The 20,239-nt window shown below is 40.6% G+C and overlaps 1 protein-coding gene across 1 annotated transcript in view; it reads right to left on the bottom strand.

Annotated features, from left to right (window-relative positions):
* Positions 1 to 3,505: 3,505 nt before the first annotated feature.
* LOC310958671 (integrin beta-2-like) overlaps positions 3,506 to 20,239 on the bottom strand; it is a 74,055-nt gene continuing 57,321 nt past the window's right edge. Inside the window, 9 exon segments of the mRNA XM_083929715.1 lie at positions 3,506 to 4,189; positions 6,889 to 7,055; positions 9,021 to 9,235; positions 9,706 to 9,925; positions 14,749 to 14,981; positions 18,745 to 18,935; positions 19,194 to 19,325; positions 19,484 to 19,573; positions 19,682 to 19,777. Coding sequence (XP_083785841.1) covers positions 4,124 to 4,189; positions 6,889 to 7,055; positions 9,021 to 9,235; positions 9,706 to 9,925; positions 14,749 to 14,981; positions 18,745 to 18,935; positions 19,194 to 19,325; positions 19,484 to 19,573; positions 19,682 to 19,777 — 1,410 coding nt within the window. The 3' untranslated portion in view covers positions 3,506 to 4,123.

Here is a 20,239-nt window from a genome sequence, read left to right as displayed (position 1 = left end):
TATAAATTATGGTGGCAAACATGATCAATGATGAGTAGTGGTAATAACAGCTGCGATACAGCAAGACATACCACGGATGGTGTTTTTATGGCTACAAATTTTATAATTTATGAGACTACTGATAGTATATATGACTAATAGTGATAATAGTAACAGGAAGTGTCACACAGGACCACGGCAGCAGGCACCACCACGACCAGCAGAGACCTGTGAGACGGCAAAGCACCAACAACTCCTTGGAAGAAGTTAAATTAGTAACATGCAATTATGTGACATGAATGACACAGACAGAGAGGAGAGAAGCTCAAAGTATCAGGAACAGTATTATCCCCCGACAGACTAAGCCTACAGCAGCATCATTAAGCATGACAAAATCCGCTTAGGCTCTGTACATGCAGGCTCTAAGAGAAGTTGAATGCCAATAACAATATAGCTAAGGGCTTGTAAGCCCTAGCTGTAAGCTTTATCAGAGAGGAAAGTTTTAAGTTTACTCTTAAATATGGGGACGGTGTCTACCTCCCGAACAACACTTCGAGTTTGTTCCACAGGAGAGGAGTTTGGTAGCTGAAGGCTCTGCCTCCCATTCTACTTTTGGAGACTCTAGGAATGACAAGTAGCCCTGCAATCTCAGAGCGCAGCGATCTAGTCGGGTAATACGCTACTATGAGCTCTTTAAGATACGACGGAGCCTGACCAATAAGAGCTTTGTAGGTAAGGAGAATGATTTTAATTTCTATTCTAGATTTTACAGATAGCCAGTGGAAAGAAGCTAATATAGGAGAGACATGTTCTCTTCGATTTGTTTTAGTTAGTACACGAGCTGCAGCATGGACCAACTGGAGACTCTTAACAGACTTATTGGAGCAGCCTGATAATAGGTATGTAAACAATGAACCACAATTAATCTGAATGTTGCACCATTCAAAATGAAACTCAGTTACAGTATCCTCAAAGTAATTTCAGTCAAAAGCAACAGGACTTGGTTATTTGTCTAGGAAGACGTTTGAACTCTCATCCAAGAGGCTTCATCAGTTCATGTACGCATCTGACCAGGCTGGGACTGGTCCAACTAACTAGTGTGAGACCCAATGTTAAACCTCTCACAAAGCCGGTGATATCACTGAGACCCTTTGTGCTCCACGTGCCAACGACCGTCGTTAGAGTGGCAGTCGTTGGTGGGAAGTTGGTTTCGACTTTGTTAGTGCTCTACTGAGTCTAAACGACAGTCGTTGGAGTCACAGGAGGCCTTTTGTGAACAGTTGTTCTTTGAGGTTGGATTGTTGGATCTCCTGGGAAGGGATGAAAGGGCAGCATTGTAAATTGGAGATAAGTGGTGTCTCAGACCTCCTCCTCTGTTTAGCGATGGTTTCTCTACTTTTACATAGATGGCTTCTTTTACTCTTTGGATATTGTTGTCATCAAAGGAGTGGGCTTTCTCCTTGAGGTGTAAGTGGACAGCAGAGTCCAGGCCTGAGGAGTTAGGTCTCCTGTGTTGGGCCATGCGTTTATGCAGGGGTTGTTTTGTTTCTCCAATATAGAGATCTTTGCATTCCTCGTTGCATTGGACAGCATAAACCAGATTGCTTTTGTGGGTGTCTGGTGTTCTGTCCTTAGGATGTACTAGTCTCTGTCTGAGTGTGTTACCGGGTTTGAAATACACAGGGATGCAGTGTTTGTTGAAGATCCTCCTGAGTTTCTCTGATATCCCAGCCAAATACGGAATGACTATGCTGTTCCTCTTGTTTTCTTTATCTTTCTCAACCACTTTGGTTTTCTTTCTGGAAAAAGCTACCGTTTCCACAAAGGTCCAGCTGGGGTAGCCACAAGTTGCGAGGGTGCCTCTCAGGTGCTTGCGTTCTTCCCCCTGGGCCTCTGAGCTGGTGCGTACATTATCAGCTCTATGCTCCAGTGTTCCGATAACTCCAAGCTTGTGTTCCAAAGGGTGGTGAGAGTCAAACAGTAGATATTGGTCTGTGTGAGTGGGTTTTCTGTATACCCCAATGTGGAGGCTCCTGTCATTCTCCATATGGACGTCTCAGTCTAAGAAAGGCAAACTATTGTCCTTGACGTCTTCTCTGGTGAACTTGAGGTTTCTGTCCACAGAGTTTATATGTTCAGAAAAAGATTGCACCTCTTTGGATTTGATTTTAACCCATGTGTCATCCACATATCTGAACCAATGGCTGGGGGTCACTTCTTTGAAGGAGTTCAAAGCCTTGTCCTCTACCTCCTCTATGTACAGATTTGCCACAATAGGGGATACTGGTGAATCCATGGAACAGCCCTGTTTCTGCCTGTAAAAAATGCCAATAAACTGGAAATATGTGGTATTCAGGCACAACTCCAGAAGTTGGCAAATGTGGTCTGGTTTTAGATTTGTTCGGTTGTTTAAGGAGATGTCCTGCGTGAGCCGCTCTCTTACTGTGGCCAAGGCCTCCATGGTTGGAATACAGGTGAACAAGGAAGTCACGTCCTAGGACACCATGGTTTCATCTGGATCCATTTTTAGGTCTCGGACTTTGTTCACAAAGTCTATGGAGTTATGGATGTGGCGCGGGGTGTTGTGCACCAGTGGTGCCAGAATATTGGCAACGTGCTTTGTAATGTTGTAAGTGACCGAGTTTATGCTGCGGACAATGGGCCTGAGAGGGGCCCCTACTTTATGGATTTTTGGGAGTCGATATAAGCAGGGGGTTGAGTCCTGGGGGTAAAGCCTGTAATATTGTGATTTGCTAATAAATCCTTCTTTCTGTAGTTGCTGTAGACACTCTATAACCTTCTTTTTGTAATCGCTGGTAGGGTCTCGTTTCAGAGTTTCATAAGTGTTAGAGTCACTGAGTAATGCAGAGATCTTTGCCTGATAATCAGTTGTATTGAGAACAACTGTGCATCTACCCTTGTCTGCTGGAAGGATTGTGATGCTGTGGTATTTGCTCAGTGCTGTTACTGATTTTCTCTCCTCAATGGTGAGGTTGGCTGGTGGGACCATAGCTTGGGACAACACTGCTGACACTTTTAACCTTAGCTGTTCAGCCTCAGTTCCATTAAGGTTGTTTTTCTTTATAGCAGATTCTGTAGCCGTAATCAACTCCACAGCGGGTACCTCTTTTGGTGTCATGGCAGAGTTCAAGCCCAGTATATTGTATATTACATATATATATATATATATATATATATATATATATATATATATATATATATAATATCACACCAGGCACAAGAAGAAAAGAAACACTGCCTGCTCAGCACCGAACAGCAGATAGATAGTTAGCCACTAGCTGGTGAATATAGTGGAGCTTTCAGGAGCACAACAGCCAAATACTTTTCTCAGGAGTTAGTAAAGACCAAAACTATAGCTAAATGGACATTGGAATGAAATGCAATGGACATTGAATTTATTGTTGTCTGTTGGACAGAAACATCAATTACTGCCGCTTGTAAATCTTGCTTAGCCTATGACATTTAAAATAACAAAAGAATTGTGAAAATGTTTTATTTTCTGACCTTTGTTTATTAATTTTGCTTCCAGGTATACATTTCGAGATAGTCCTCTTAGAAATCACAAGCATGTGCCACATTTAAAGAGAAACTGCTTTGAACTATGTGTCAGCGTTATGATGTACCCAATTTACACAAGTATTACATGAAATTCATTACTTTTAAAAACTATGAAAATTTGTAACAGGACTTTCACTGGAGTTTGTGTCCCCTAACCCAAACCACAACCTTTTTTTTCTAATCCTATCCAAGTTGTTCTGGTGCCTAACACTAACTATCACCTTTTGTTGTCTAACTATCACCTTTTGTTGTCTAAATTTAACCGGTCAGATAACAGGAGTTTTGGTGCCAGAACATAACCAACACCTTTTGTTTCCTTAACGTAAAACCATTGCAGCCCACTTCCAGTCGCAGTTTTGGGGCCAACTTCCTATCGTGATTTCGTAAGCTATCATACAAAAATCTGCATAAAGTAAGCAGGACAACATAAGTGCCAGTAAATTCATCTATAATTGTTGACATTTGCAGATAGCTTTAAAAATTATATTACTAAAATACACATATGACTCAGACCTATTGCCAAAGCTGTGTATGCTGTATGAGCGCTGTTCTGTAGTGGTAGTCCTCATTCTCCAGTGAAGGTTGGGTTGGTCACATGGGTGGTGGCATTCTGGAACAGTGGGTTGTCAGCCTGGCAACAGGAAAATCACAATGATTATTTTGTTTTTATCAATGAGGTTTTTTAATCCTGTCTGGAGTCAATGAAGATCAAGATTTCACACCACATAAAAAAAGAAAATTATGAATCCACACCCAATCTCACTGATGCTCTTAGATGGGTGAGGCTCATGTGTTCATCTCCAAAATATAGAAGGACATAGCGGCCTGGCACAAACAAAGGTTGGTCTCTCATAAAGTCAAGGGAAAGCCTGGTTTTAGTCTGTTGTTGTACCATGAACGCCCTGGTAATAATAACTGCCTTGAGGCCCTTATTGTTTAACTAAAAGTCCACTGAACGAACTTCAGCTACTGTTGAGAAAGAACAGAGACTTTTCCTCTTCTTCTGTTTTGTGCTTCACTGACAGTTGGAAATGTGGATCCATACCGAACTCTGCACTGCAGCTGGCAGGCTTCAAGCTGTTCAGAGCGGACTGTGACAAAGAGCTTTCTGGAAAAACTAAAGGTGAAGGTATCTGTTTCTACATCCACAGTGGCTTGTGTAAAGATGTAACAGTGATGCTAAAATATTGTTCTCCTGCTCTAGAAACCTACATCATCAACTGCAAACCCTTCTATTGCCTATATGTTCACCTCATTCACGCTGGTCGGTGTATACATTCCATCACAGGGCTCCAGACAAACTTTTTTCACTAGGAGCACTGTGGCCGCACATGGTAAATCAATAATAGATATAGAAATGACAATGTGCTGTTTAAATTCAGTGTCACATTTTTATTGTGCTCGCCATCTAAAAGCGCCCCCACAACATGCTGCACTGCTCAACAGAGAGTGAGATAAGTAGCGTTGTGGCGACCGTCACTTGTTCATCTCACAGAACAGATACGTTTACATTTTATGAAGTGGGTCGACGCACACCCATGTTTCTACCGCTGTTCGTGTACATTTTAAAGTCTTTTTTTATTTAGTTGTTCTTGCTAAATTATGTGTATTCTTTCTCTGCAATGCACTATATATCGCAAGGTCAAATTTCTGTGATGTAATCGGCTTACATTCTGATTTTAAAAATATCTTAAAATACTCTGCTATGATTAGTATTGAGTTTAACTTTTTTTTTTTAATTATTACAAATTGGCTAGTAACACATCTATTCTTTCTTCATCATTGAGAAATGGATATAGCTTCATGCCCTGCCCACCACTGCTTGTGCTTGTTAAATGAAAGACCAGTGCGCATCCAGACGATGTTAGAAACATCGAGATTCAGCTTCACAGTTGGAGCTTACAGAAAGTTTTCATTGTGCCCTGCTAAGCACCAATATATCCAGAGACGGGCAAGTAGCCCTGTGACAAGTAGCCCTGTGACAGTTTCCACCAGGAACTTATTTCTCTGCAAGACTCATTTTGCTCCTCTGCTTGTTTACTGATAAATGTGCAGAACAAGTACGTGATTTCAACGACAAAAAACAGTGATAATAAACTTTTTAATAAACACAGTAGATGGGCAGAGTTTGTTCCGTTTCATCATGTATAGATCAAGGTGAACAGCAAGAAGAGGGGCAGGGGTATCAAAAGGCTTGCCAAGCAGGGGTGCATATTTTATCATTTATCAGAATCATCTCGCTCGTGGAAAAAATATACAAAGTGCAAAAATGATTGCTCCCGATCATTTTCAACGGCTCGTTATCACACGCCGTTCATGGAGCTCTGCTATGTGCCGTAGGTAAAAAGCCTCATTGGACTATTGTACGAGTATGTGCTTTAACAGCTGGTGGAGCTCTGTGGGGTGCTTGGGGCCTGAAATCAGTCAGCTCAAGACTCAGATGAAGTTACTGTTGGGTAGCAAAATAACTGACTAGCAGAGAATGGTCAGTGTAGTTAGCATCTTTCATTTGTTTATGTTATCTGTTTGCTTGTTTACTTGTAAATGGCAGTAGCTGACACAGCTAGGATGATAGTTTGTTTTTGTTCTCTGTAGGTTACTGACAAGTCTGCTTTGTGCTGCTTTTAATGACTTTTGCATATTAGACAGCTTGTCACAGTCCCGCTCTGTGTCCAGAGGTTATCAGACATGTAAGACAGTAAACATTGCAATGATACAAAAGAACAACAACATCTAACGGAATAAGCAGTAATTATTTTCCTTGTTGTTGCAGCAGTAATAATAGATTTAAGAATTATTGGTATTGTTACGATGATATATTCGTGAAGTTAATTTCCATTTCTGCATTAATGGTAATTCCCATTATGTGTTAGCAATGCGCTTACGCCTGTATCCATTTTCGGCCTCATAAAGGGTCAGTTTTTGGACCCGGCAGCTTGTTAATACATAGTTCTAGTTCTTTACCCTCTTGGTTGAACATCCATACAGCAGTTTTTAGGCATTTCTCTGTTATATTTCTGTTTTTTTCTGCATACCGTAGAGCCCTAGTTTAAACCTGTGCGCCGCCATCTGTTCTGATTATCAGCCTTCTACCTACAATGTTGTACAGCAGAGTGGTCCAAACTGAATCTTTTTCTAGAAAGTTGATTATGTAGCTTGCCATTCAAACCTGAAAGGAGGCATGCTTCTCTACACGTCATGTAAGAGTGTGGCATAAATAATTACACTATGAAAGCTTTATTTCTTAAAATGTTGATGTGATTATTTTTTGGCTATTTTTGTTAAAAGTGATTATTTAAAAAAAAAAAACATTCATATAAATCATCTCACCTCTGCCCACTTAGATTTCTTCTTTTCATTTTCAAATTTCTTGAACTCTTTCAGGTCCTTCATGTAGATAAGTAGCTTGATGAGCATCAGTAGCAGGATTCCAATGAGAGCCACAGATGCAATGGAGCCTCCTATGATTGCAGTGATGCTGGGTGGTTCCGGACAGTCTGGTCAAAGGATAGTTTACAAAAAGTTTTACACATATCCTTAAGGTTAAACTATACATTAAATGACTCAAATGGAGAAAAGTGTATGTTTATAGCCATGCTAGTGCAGTTTTGACTGAAATGTCTCAATAACAAGTTGCCATACTTGGTTCAAATATATGTATTCCCCTCAGGTTGATTTTGAATAGCTAAAGTAATCTTCGGACTTGAGTGCCATCCTCAGGTCAACATTTAAATCTGTATTTTAGTTTATGACCAATTACCTGCTAACCTTCCCATCAGTCTTGCAGCTGTACTTTGTGGTAAAGTGCTAATAATTATCAGATGTTAGAATGTTTGAACACGAGAAACATTATAATAACATCTAAACATTAACATCAACATGTAAGCATTGTCATGTAAGGATGCACTCACAATGTCAATTCGTACCGTGTCCCATTCTTTAGGGTGATATGTATAAAAAATGGGCGTAGCGTCTCTGTTGAGGTCCGTTCTCTCAACTTGATCCAATCGTACTCGCCTCTGGGAGCCGCCCTCTTGTCAGACTTTAACGCCTCGTCATTTCCTTTTACCAAAAAAGGGCATTGATGTGTCGTTGGGAGGAGGTAGATACTTCCATCTTGCTGACGTTACCTGACATATACTGAACTAGCAACATTAGCACCACCGCCAGGGAGCCAACGTTAGGCTAACTCATAAACGGGGGAGAACAGGAGTCATTTTAATTTCTCGTGTCTCTAGCAGAGGTTACACCAGCTTCGTGAGTCCAGTGCAGGCACTCCTTTGTCTCTAGTGGGAAACACACCAGCTCTGGGAGTGTGCAGGCAGAATTTATGACATATGATTTAAACTGATATTCACCACAGTACCATGCTTATGAACTGTAAAACGGCCCTAATCCTCCTGCTGCTCCAGATTAGCATCTAGTGTATGTGCCATCGATGGTAGGCTATACTGCAATTCATTGTGCATGTTTATTAACGTAAACTAAACTATTTAATTAGCATAAAAGAGCTAACACGTTGTTTTCTGATTCTGATTCCTAAACCATCTGTTGGTACAGTTGATCTAAGAGCAAACCATCTAGTCACTTATGGAAACAACACCACACGAATGACCACAGTGATGATGGAATTAGCATGCTAATAAATATGCTAACATACGGACTAGAATGTCTAAACATACAGACTAGAATGTTTTTTTGTACCAGGCCTTAAATAGGTTTAATTATGCTTTGAATAACCTGTTTAACATGGGGGTCAACGAGAAATTGCTCTATTGTGCAAACTACTACTAGTGGACACTCTGAGAACTGCAGTTATTGGCAGTTCTGTATTGGATCAACCTGGAAGTCGCTGTGTTGGGGACTTGGGTGATTGTCCCCAACCCCCCGGCTCGAATGCCTTCTGTTTATACGTCATCAGCCCTTGGAGATTTTGTTTTGTTTTTTAATATTTTCATCTGAACAGATCTGCAGTAAACACTCCACCTCCGCATCAATCCAGTCAACCGTTTGGCGGCATATTTTTTTATGTCCATCGCAGAGAACAGATACATATTAATAGTCTCAGGACTGCCCTCAATACTCACGCTGGTGCTTGTACACGTACAGACACTCATGCATGTGCATCTGTGCTTTACAAAAGCCCACCTCTCTAAGCGTGCCTTGCCTGGGCGCGATACAGTTGTACTCACACTGGTCAAACAAACTAGATTTTAGCCGTGAAGCGTCCTTGGGCATGGTACAGTATGAATGGACAGTGAGTGCGCCCTAAGATGCCGGTTTTAGCATTTAGCTCAATGCACAGCTGTTGAAGGACAGCCTCAAAAAGCTCCTAGCAGAGTCTTAGTCCTGTTCATTGTTTCCAAATGGCAGAACCATTGTAAACAGCATTGAAGAAATTGTTCTTAAATTGAAGCGTTTAACAGCTCTGAAAAGTTTTCTGTATTTCCTCAGAAGCTTACCTCTCTGTTTCAGAATTTCAGCTTTATACTTGTCCTCCCCGACCAACTGTTCCAGATTAAATTTGATCCAGCAGCCCTCCGTGTCCCTCTGCTGGCACTTCTTGCTTTGTATGGTGAGCTGATCTACCATATCATGATAAATGCTCATGCTGCAAGCCACACTGCAGTTTTTTTTAAAGGGACCTGTGTCAAAGCCAAGGCATTCAATGCAGCTCCTGCAAACAAGATTACGATTATATTTTGGTTAGAAGTGGAACTTCTTTGTTGATTTATGAACACATAAAAATTATTTGATGAAAACTCAGAAAATATATTACCTCAGGATTAACCCCTTAAGATGTATCATCTTGTTTTCAAGGGGGTCCTAAACTAACTACTCCACAATAATATACACCACAAAAATGAAACAAACAACAAACTAAATGACGAAAGAAAATAGTTACAACCTTAGACTGGACACAATAAAAAATAATCAAGTAAAGGAACAGTGATGTTACATCATTAATACAGTGATAGGAAATGTGATTTAAGATGTTAAAACATAGGTAAATAAATAAATAAATAGGTAAAGTAGCCCAAAATAATAAAATATTTCACAAACTTCCTTAGACACAAAGGGAAAAATCAATCACGACTCCACCAACAATTTGAAAGTAATAGTTGTCTATAAGTTTGGACTCCTTACAGTTTGGTTCGACAAGGGTCTGGGCAGCCGAGGCATGTCTGGCATCGTGGATGCTGGTATCCCTCTTTACACTCACAGCGGTTACACCTGCAGGAGCCTCTACCATAGCACACAGTGTCGTTTAGGGTACGACAGCCCTCCTCAGACACCCTACACTGACAGGCTGAGCCCTCGTAGTCTGCATTGCATTCACATCTTCCACAGTTGCATTTACCGTTTCCTACAAGTTGTGAGGAATGGAGAGGAGAGTTAGAGTTGAGATAAACTTGCTAACTTCAAATTGTGTGTGCACACTACCTGCATATGCAGGGTAGCGTCAGGAATTGATATAAAGTATCTGCAAGTGGCTCCTGAGCCTCTGAATAGGGTCAGCAACTGAAAGATAAGCTAAAGAGGGATATTTATTTTTAAGGTTATGTTTTTGGCATTTTTGCCTTTATTTTGACAGCACAGCTCAAGACTATGGTGGGTGGCCATCTAACCTTAACCTGTAGGGGGGGAGAGAGGGAACACTCACATTTGGTCCAATTGATCTGTGCCGGGTTTAAAGTGCAACTTGCAGGTTAATTTTTTTAGATAAATTTACATTTAACTTATCTCTTAAAAGACCTTTTGAAAAGTTAATGCAGGATTTTTTATGTTGTACAAAACATATGGGCAGAAATAGGAGGTGAAAGTGTTTGAGCATCACTTCTAAAAAAACTATTTTTTTCAACATCATCATCAACATCAAACGCTTCTTATTACGTATGAGAAGAGAGTCGTTCTCGCTGTCCACTGTATAATCATAAGAAGTTGTAGGTTTGAACAGTTTTAGTTTTCCTGAATCTGTTTCTTTTTTCTGTAGTTTTACATTCAATTTAACCATTTGTCATCAGAGTCAGTTAAAACGGAGATATCAGGCAAGCAACGTTGTTACAGCAATGTTAGTGTGTTAACGTCAGTTTATAAGGTTTATGGAGAAACTGCCGGTAACGTTAATGTAGGATCAGATGCACCTAAAGTTATAGAGCTACAGTGTTGTAGATTCAGAACATTGTGTCCATAATGTCCATTTACTCTGATATCTAGCATGAACTGTTAACTGTACATAGTAAACAGATACATTATATCCACTACACTCATATGATGTAACATAAGAGTAAAATAACAGCACTGAGTATAATGCAGTCAGATACAACGCCACTAGTCCCTCTGACCTCAATGATAATATAATAATGTCAGACATATAATGCTATGAACCCATCTCAGCTAAAACTGGACTTATAAACACCTCTGTAGTACAAAATGCAATTCACCTGCAGACTCATAAATAACAAGCAATAAAGTTGAATCATCTCTATAACAGTATGAACAAACACATTATAAACTGCATGCATATAGGGCCCTTGTGTTTGACTACATTATTTTTTAATTTATTTCCAGTGGTTAAGATACCAAGATTTCGCCACGGACGGCCGGCTCGATTTGTTGGTGCGCATTGTTTTGTCTTGTTTTGTGTACAAACACTGGCCCTCATTTATCAAATGAAGGTACGGCAGAAAAACGTGCGTACGACCATTTCCACGCAAACTTCGGCATTTATCAATTTGGACGTGAGCGGGAGCTACGATCAAATCTCACGTCAGGTCTGAGATCGTGTATGCAAATTTGAGCCTGTGGATTTGCAGTGCAGCACAGCAAAATCTGGCTGCAAATAATTAACAAACCTCAGCTGTCATTAAGCATAAGCAGTCATATATTAAGAACAGATCAAAATGGATTCTTAAAACGAATTTTAAAAAAAAATTGTGGTTGGAGCAATTGATTGTACTCATGTGCGTCTGAAGGCACCATCCATGAATGATTACGCATTCATCAATCGCAAAAACTACCACTCGATAAATGTACAGATGATTTGTGATGCCAAGCTATTGCTGTTAAATGTGGTGGCCAGGTGGGGACACACAATTCTTTTGTATTTCAAAACAGCTTGGCTCCAGCCCCCTGTGACCCCGACAGGGACAAGCGGTTGAAGATGAATGAATTAATTAATGACTGCACTGCAGAGCCAAAAGTCATATCCTTGGTAAGTGGCTACCCTCGATAAATTGCATTAAATCAAACAAGGTATCAGATGATTAACATTTTGGTATGGTTCTTCTTGGTGACAAAGGTTATCCTCTAACGGAATACCTAATAATCCCGCTGGCAAACCCTGCTACATAGCAGGAGCGCAGGTTCAACAGTGCGCACACACGCACACGGGTCACATTGGAGCGCTGCTTCGGGTTGACTGCCTCCGTTATTCTTTTCCATACAGCGTTTTTATGGGCCCCTCTTAAGACTGCCAAAAAGCAAATCTTTATTTTGCTCCATCTCGGATGTCAGGATGCCGATCTCTGTGTCGGAAAAGTTTATTTTCTTACCAGTGATTCTTCTCTCCATGTTTGACCTCAGTGGGCGAGGCCTCCTAACCAGGAATATTTAAGGGCGTAACATGTTAATGACAATCAAATTCAGCCGCCGCATTTATCAAGGCCCGCTCATTCGTACGCTTAGATTGGTCAGATATGAATGTTTCATAAATCCCACGTGTGTCCTGTCGTACGACCGATTCTGCACTCAGATCTGCACCCGTTTTCACGCAAGATTGATAAATGAGGGCCACTGTTTTTTGCTCCGCTACAAGGCTCACTCTCACCAAAGAGGAGCTCATAAACGTTAGGGGAACAATCCCAGGAAGTTTGTTTCCTGAGTTTCTTTCACCCACGGCTATTTTAATGGATATTCTGGCCAAAGGTGCGCTAACCTTTGTGGCCTCACGCCGACGCAAGGGGAAATGAGCTGGCGCGCTCGTGCACCTTCGCCAACGAGGAAGACGCAGCACATACACGTAGTCAAGGTTGAACATGCAATAAATGAAGGTGCTCGCATTCAAGTAGCAAAACATAATGAAACAGTCTCTACATCTGCAGGTGTAGAGAGGAGCTTCTCCTGTTTAAAGCGGCTCAAGTCTTACACCCGCAACACAAGACAAGGCTATTTAAGCAGCCTAGCTCTGCTGGCCATTGAGAGAACATTGGTCAAGTCCCTAGAAAAGACACCTAGTTAGTACGACAAGGTCACAGATCATTTTACTGAAAAGGAACAAAGGGTAGAATTTACATATAAATAAACAAACACATTTTTGATGTTGCTCCTCCCTCCTCCTCCACTGCCCAGCCCAGCCTGCACTGACACGGTCTCAAAAGGTCCGGGCTAAGGCACGATTGCTTCTTGCATATGAGTCACAATGTCATAACACGGCACATGTACTGATTGATGTCATTGCAATGCGACGCTGCACCAAATCTGCAGTAAACCTTGCATTTCCGCAAACCCAAATCTGTCACAGGGAACAGTTGTATATAAATTAATGCCAGGACAATTGCTTGTGGTCATACCTATACTCGTTAAATTGACTAGACCTTAGCTGTGACTTGTGCTTGGGCACGGTGCGAATGCCAAGTGTAAGTAGGCGTTGAGAGACAGAGAGAGACAGAAGTCATGTTTCCATCCATGATGGTTTTTCCATCCATGGTTTTTATGAGAATAAGTAATATTGAATGAAAAAATGTCTTATGGAAACAGTAAAATTTGATTGAAATTCATAATATCGACATGTAGGTTGTTCTCTTCGGATTTTCTCGTAATCAGTAAAAGGCTTATCAATAAAGGTATTTGCCAAATATATTATTAGTTGTGATAACGTTTTAGGTCATTCCTCCACATATTTCCACTTTCTTTGCAGACATGGTGGGTGTCAACTAATTTTGAAAGCAGATACTAAGAAATACAGATTTCACAAAATGAATGAGAATTCATAGAATAAAAAATACTAAGAGCTTCCTGGTGGCCTATGTCAAAAATGTCATATGGGAGAACGGGAGAATACAGTGGTTCAGTAACATTCATATTGAAACATATCTTTGGTTTGCAGAGACATACAATGTCAACATTTTATTCTGTAGACTTGGTTGCTCATTTTGTGTGGGCTCATATTTGTATCTCTGCAGCCTTTCTCGCATACCAATAATGAATAATGTTATAAGTGTACACATATGTGTGAGTGAGAGTAAGTGAAAGATATATATATATATAGAGAGAGAAAGAGTGCGAGAGAGAGAGAGAGAGAAAGAGAGAGAGAGAGAGAGAGAGATTGACTGGTGTCATCATTTGTGGTGTGGTCTCCCATTTAAAAAGGAGTGAACGAGAGGATGCTTAATTGCTTTTTACCAGACATCTTTGTATTATAATGTGATATAATTATAAGATATTACATGATTTTAAAAGGGACCTATAACATCAACTATGCAATACATTATAATTTATTTAGTTCCAATAACATTATTTAGTCTATTTTGAGAGAAAGATGATTATAATGTGACAATATGTCAGTCATTGTGTGATAACGAAATTATGACTCAGTCTAGACTACTTCTTCTAAACAGGTGTTGATGTCAGACAATATTCTATTAAATACATATTGTTTGTTTATACCTCATTCTGTTCTGTATAAGTCTAATACACTGACAGCTGGAGCAAACAGAATTTTCTCTCATTTACAATCCACAAACAATAATAAAAGGTACCCCTCCCTATCCCTTTGTTACATAGCAATCACTCTGCAAGGCAAGATAGAATGAGTTAGCTAGTGAACATGTATGTAGACAAAGCAGGTTTCAAAATATAATGATATAATGCTTTACAAATGTAGAAAATGCATTTAACCTGTATGTCATATCTTAAATATACAGACTGATTTGGCGAAAAAACAATTAATCTGCTAAACCATGATGGGAAAAATAGTTTTTTTAGCTGAAAATCCCCATTCGCTCCCATTATACTCTGGCCCCATGCTGGAGATATTTCCTCTTTTCACCTCTTGCTGTCACTTTTGCTCCGTGTTGATCCTGTGTGTGGCAAAATACCCGGAGCTGTATGACCCACAATCCCAGCATCACCGGCAGTGTGTTTCATGCTTAACATTTTAAAATGCAGATATTTTGAAAAAGACTTTACCTCCACATAGTTTGTTTTGGAACTTCTCACAGTGTTCATCATCACATTCGCAGAAGTCTCCATGGTAACTGCTTCCACTCTCTGTGGTGTGGCACAGGCACCTGCCACACACACAGTCTCCTCGACCCTCACACTCAGTCCCATTCTGCCTCTGACAGGATGCTCGCAGGGTACGCTCGTCTTTATCGCCAATAGAGCACTCGCAGAACTGACCAATGGAGCCTTCACTGCAACTGAATAAGGACAAGTTCGATAAAAACTAGAATTAGCAAAGAAAAGTATAAACTGTAACCAGACCACAATGAAAACGTCCCCTCTATTCTACCTATGATGCATTTTATTATAGAACATTTTGTGAGCCCAAACTTATTTTCTCATCCATCACTTCACATTTCCCACTTTTTTAGTAATTCACACGACGTTCTTTAAAGTTACAAATTATGGACTTCCGGTTTGGCTGAGATGGAGTAGACACACGCTGAGTCTCGCTCCCACAACTTTTAATAATATTTTCACACAAGATCCCGAAAGTCACGACAAATAGTAATATTGTCCTGTTAGACGGATACACCGCCTAAATATGTCATTATGCAACCAGGCAGACTGTAAAAGATCAGGGGGCTGAAGGACATCGTGATGAAGGACAGAGGGAGGAAAAGGCTCTCTTTGGTCACCGAGGTGAAAGCCTTTATAACATCCACCCGCACAGAAGAGACCTGATGAGCGCGGGAGGCTGCTGATTTCATCACAAACGAGCCACTGTCATGCTATCTGGATAACCGTGAGGTGGTGTGGTGCCAACTGTATAGCTGTGCTTTAACCAGCTCCGGACTGGCCTGAGTTTATTTTTGGATCGCAGCACTAGCAGTTAAAGTCCTGATGGGCTGCTGATGTTCTGTCTGCTAAGAGTTTTGGACAGAAATCGCTAAGTGGACATTTTAACACACTGTGGACATGTTTACTCGAGATCTGGTGTTTTCTGATATTTTCTGATGTTTTTGAATTAACGTTTTATCGTTAGTTAGTTAATAGTCACTTCTGACCATGCTCTTACTACAGTGGACATTAGTTTTCCACAGGATACAATTCCACGTTCACCATGGAGGTTCAGCTCACACGTACTGTTGAATAGTAAGTTTAAAGATTTTGTTCCGACTCAAATCCGCTCTTACGTAGAGTTTAATGACACCCCTGATGTGAGCAGTGGCATTTTGTGGGAAGCCCTTAAAGCTACTTTTCGGGAATGGGTGATATCCTATATTTCTCAAATGAGAAGAGCTGAATGGGCTAGGCTGGTGGAAATTGCAGAGGAACTGGTAAAACTAGATGGAACTTACTCCACCTCTTTACCGGCTACTACTGCATTAAGAATACGGCCTCTTAATGACACGCAAAGTGAAAAGACAGCTGCGACAATCCAACCAAAGCGTTTTTGAGCAGGAAGATAAGGCAGGGGGACTCCTGGCACAGCAGGTCTGCGCAGCTACCATCTAGACTGATCTCTAAAATTCAACTCTCGGACGGTAGCCACACTTCTGATCCAATGATTATCAATAAGTATTTTTCTGACTTCTACACCGCACTTTAAACTTCTGAATGCAGCCCAATTACTTCAGCGACCCCTAATCCTTTGAACTGTTTAACCTACCCTCAGATTGATATAAATATCTCTAGGAAACTCGGCAGACCCATCTCTCTGTTGGAGGGGCATGAAGCGATCAATCCATGCAAAACAGGAAATCTCCTGGTCCCCATGGTTTTATAGTCGAGTTCTTTAAGGCATACTTGATGCTATTGGCTCCCGTCCTTGTGAGAATGTTCAATGACTCATTTACTGAAGGCAGCCTGCCAGCAACCTTGTATGAGGCATCTATTTCATTGCTCCTGAAAAAAGACAGGGATTCAACCTTATGTGGCAGCTACAGACCGGACTCACATTTAAACGTAGATTGTAAGATCCTTGCTAAGGTCCTCACCCTACGCCTCCAAAGTGTGATGTCATCAATAATTTCACTGGACCAGACAGGCTTCACATTAGGGAGACACCCGATCTTCAACACTAGAAGGCTTGTCAACATCATATTCTCACCGAGGTTGGACACTCCCACACAAGATGCAAAGAAAGCCTTTGACCGGGTGGAGAGGGGCTTTCTTTTTTTCATTTTGGAGGAATTTAGAATTTTTGAATTTTTGGTCTAGTCCACAAACTTTCCTTATATGCCGATGACCTTATTTATTTCAAACGCCACATCCTCCCTCCCCCCGTTTTATCAGTTCAGGATCAGTTTGGGCACCTATCGGGGTATAAGTTGAATATTCAGAAAAGTGAGAAGAGATCAAGATCACTCCCACAATCCATATTCCCCTTTAAACAGCTGACAAGGGGTTCAAGTATTTGGGGGTGTTTATCACCAGTTCCTTCAGGAACCTTCTCTGAAAGAACTTCCAGCTATAAGAAAAATGCAAGTCAGACTTGTCTAGATGGGCAGACCCTGTATCTTTTTCAACACCTCCCGATTTGTCTTAATAAATCATATTTTACTAATCAAGATCAACAGCTTAACGCTTTTATTTGGCAGAATAAACCAGCCCGTATAAAAAAACATATTCTTAAACTCCATAAACCTGAAGGGGGACTAGCAATATGTAATTTTCACCACTACTTCTGGGCCTGCAACATTAATAACATTTTATATTGGCATACTTAGATAACATGTTCCTCCTGCTCTTTGCACTCTACGATTTGCTCACAGCTCACTCATAAGATCTCACCTAATCCGGTTGTCACCAATACTATTAATATTTGGATCCAGTTCAGGAAGCAGTATGGCTTGCAAAGTAATTCAATCCTTGCCGCAGTTTTGAATAACTTTCTCCCTTCCTGTACTGACCCTGCATACCGCATATGGCCGGATAAGGGCCTCAAAACGCTAAAAGACCTGTATGACGAAGGTGTTTTTGCATCCTTTGCATTTATGTTAGACAAATACAGCCTGCCTGATAACCACTTCTTTTGTTACCTTTAAATGAGACATTTTGTCCAAAGGCAATTCCCACATTTTCCAAATCGCCCCCATGAAGCTGAGATGGACCAATGGCTCTCAACGTACAACACAAACGACTGATATCTGTCATTTATAATAAGATTGCTCTTCTGAGCCCAGTCCCCACTGTATCGCCTAAAATGCATGGTTAAAGGATTTGGGGATAGACATTACTGAGAACCAGTGGAGGGACATTCTAAAACTGGTCCACTCATCCTCGATTTGTGCCAGGTACGGCCTATTAGTGGAATGTGCTTCATAGAGCCCATTTCACCAATGGTAAATTGGCTAAGATATATCCTAGTCACAGTGATGCTTGTAACCGCTATCCCCAGCCGACCACGCTAAATGAATATTGGTCCGATATATTTCAAACCCTCACACGGGCTCTTAAATTTGGAACCCAATTCCCTGATTGCTCTTTTTGGTTTTCCTCCGTCTAAAAATCTGCCAATTACTACACAACATGTCGTGGCCCTTACCACCCTGTTCGCCAGACCTGACATTCTCCTTAAATGGAAAAATGTGTCTCCACCGACTCAATAGTTGGATATGTGAAATTTTACAATGTCTACGGTTAGAGAAGTTAAGGTTTTCACAGAGGGGATCTTTGACAAAATTCCACAAAACTTGGGACCCGCTGCTGGCTCTTATAAGTAACAGTCTTACTGTTACTCCTGATGATGCTCTATACACTCTTTTTAAACCCACTTTTACTATGTTGATATGATTGCCCACTTCAATCTTCAATATTGGTTTGTGAAGCCCATCAGTTAATTTCATGCGATTTTGGGCTATATAAACAAACTTGACAATGAAAAAAAACACGCATGCAACCATAGTACGGTTTGTTGAGGTTAGGTAGCCATTGATGGCTCCTTAAATCCTTCTTTAAATATTTGCTAAGGATAATTGTGACTCAAGATAAAAAACTAAAAGATGTAAAGCTCACCTGCAAATACCACAGCTGACTCTTCCCTTGCCCTTGCAGTGTGGATGGCTAATGTTCTGTGGGTCTTTACACTGACACTCACAATCTGTGGATAAGGTCACTGTCAACGTGTCCTTAATGCCCAATGGTCTAATAGTGAAAGACTTGTCCTCCATGCATAAGTCAGCTTTCACTGTGACATCAAAAGTAATCTGGAAAGAGGAGTTAGGGTTGAAGAGTCAGAGGTGATAAAAGGTAAATCCAACAGTAGAGAAAAACTTGGATCAGAGGTAAAAATGACATCAACATTCTTCACAACCCCCCCCCCCCCCCCCGTACTAATTTTAGTGCATCATTTCCTGAATCTGAGGTCAAAAAACAGTGAAAACGTAATACTGGGATAGCCTTTTGCATCCAATATATGAAATTCACCATGAAACATTTTTTTTTTAAATTCAAAAAGAACTGACCTCTTGTCCCACTCGTACATTGTCACAAACCCCGTCACCTGCTGGTCCTACGTGATCACATTTAGGGGTGTAGACAACTCTTACATTGTCTGGGAGATTGTCATGGGTCAAGGTTACTTTGGAGGACAACCTCTGTCATGGATTACACATTTAAGAGAGTTGTGAAATATAAACAAAAATATTACAAAATTGTGAGAAAAAAAGCTATTGGACACAAAAGACAGTTTCACATACATACAGTATAGACATACAGGGAAGAAAGTAGCAACATTTGTCAGTCACAAACTTACGTTATAGGCGCTCTCAATCAATTCAACAACATTTTTAGAATCTGAAGACAGAACTCCCACCTCTGATTTTGGAATCATTTGAGAGAGTTGCTGGAATAAAACACAATGTTAACCTATAATCCATTTGAGAAAGAATATAATGTCTTCTCTATAAATAAATAAAATAAGGTACAGAAATTAAAGGGAGATTTTACTTACTTTGTACACAATCTCCACATTTTTTGTCACTGCAAATATGGGTTGAATATTGTTTTTTTCCAACTGCATAGCTAGTTGTCCAACAGATGGGTAGTCCTGCACACAATCAGAGAAATCACTGACATTTTGTAAAAGACCAGGTTACGCCTCTAAAATCAGGTTTCACAGATAGGACGAAAGAAACAGGGTCAAATCAGTCCACAAAGCAATCAAATTCAGTACAAAGTCCAAAGTTTAAGTTTAAGTTTAAGTTTACTCTTAAATGGGGACAGTGTCTACCTCCCGAATAACACTTGGGAGTTGGTTCAACAGGAGAGGAGCTTGGTAGCTGAAGGCTCTGCCTCCCATTCTACTTTTGGAGCTTTGTAGGTAAGGAGAAGAATTTTAAATTATATTCTAGATTTTACAGGTAGCCAGTGCAAAGAAGCTAATACAGGAGAAATCTCTTCGATTTGTTTCTAGTTAGTACACGAGCTGCAGCATTTTGGACCAACTGGACACTCTCAACAGAGTTATTGGAGCAGCCTGATAATAAGGAGTTACAGTAGTCCAGCCTAG

Source organism: Echiichthys vipera, assembly GCF_963691815.1.
Source record: "Echiichthys vipera genome assembly, chromosome: 2".
Taxonomy (NCBI): Eukaryota; Metazoa; Chordata; class Actinopteri; order Perciformes; family Trachinidae; genus Echiichthys; species Echiichthys vipera.
Note: the sequence above shows the minus strand (reverse complement) of the source record. Positions and strands in the feature narration are given on the sequence as shown.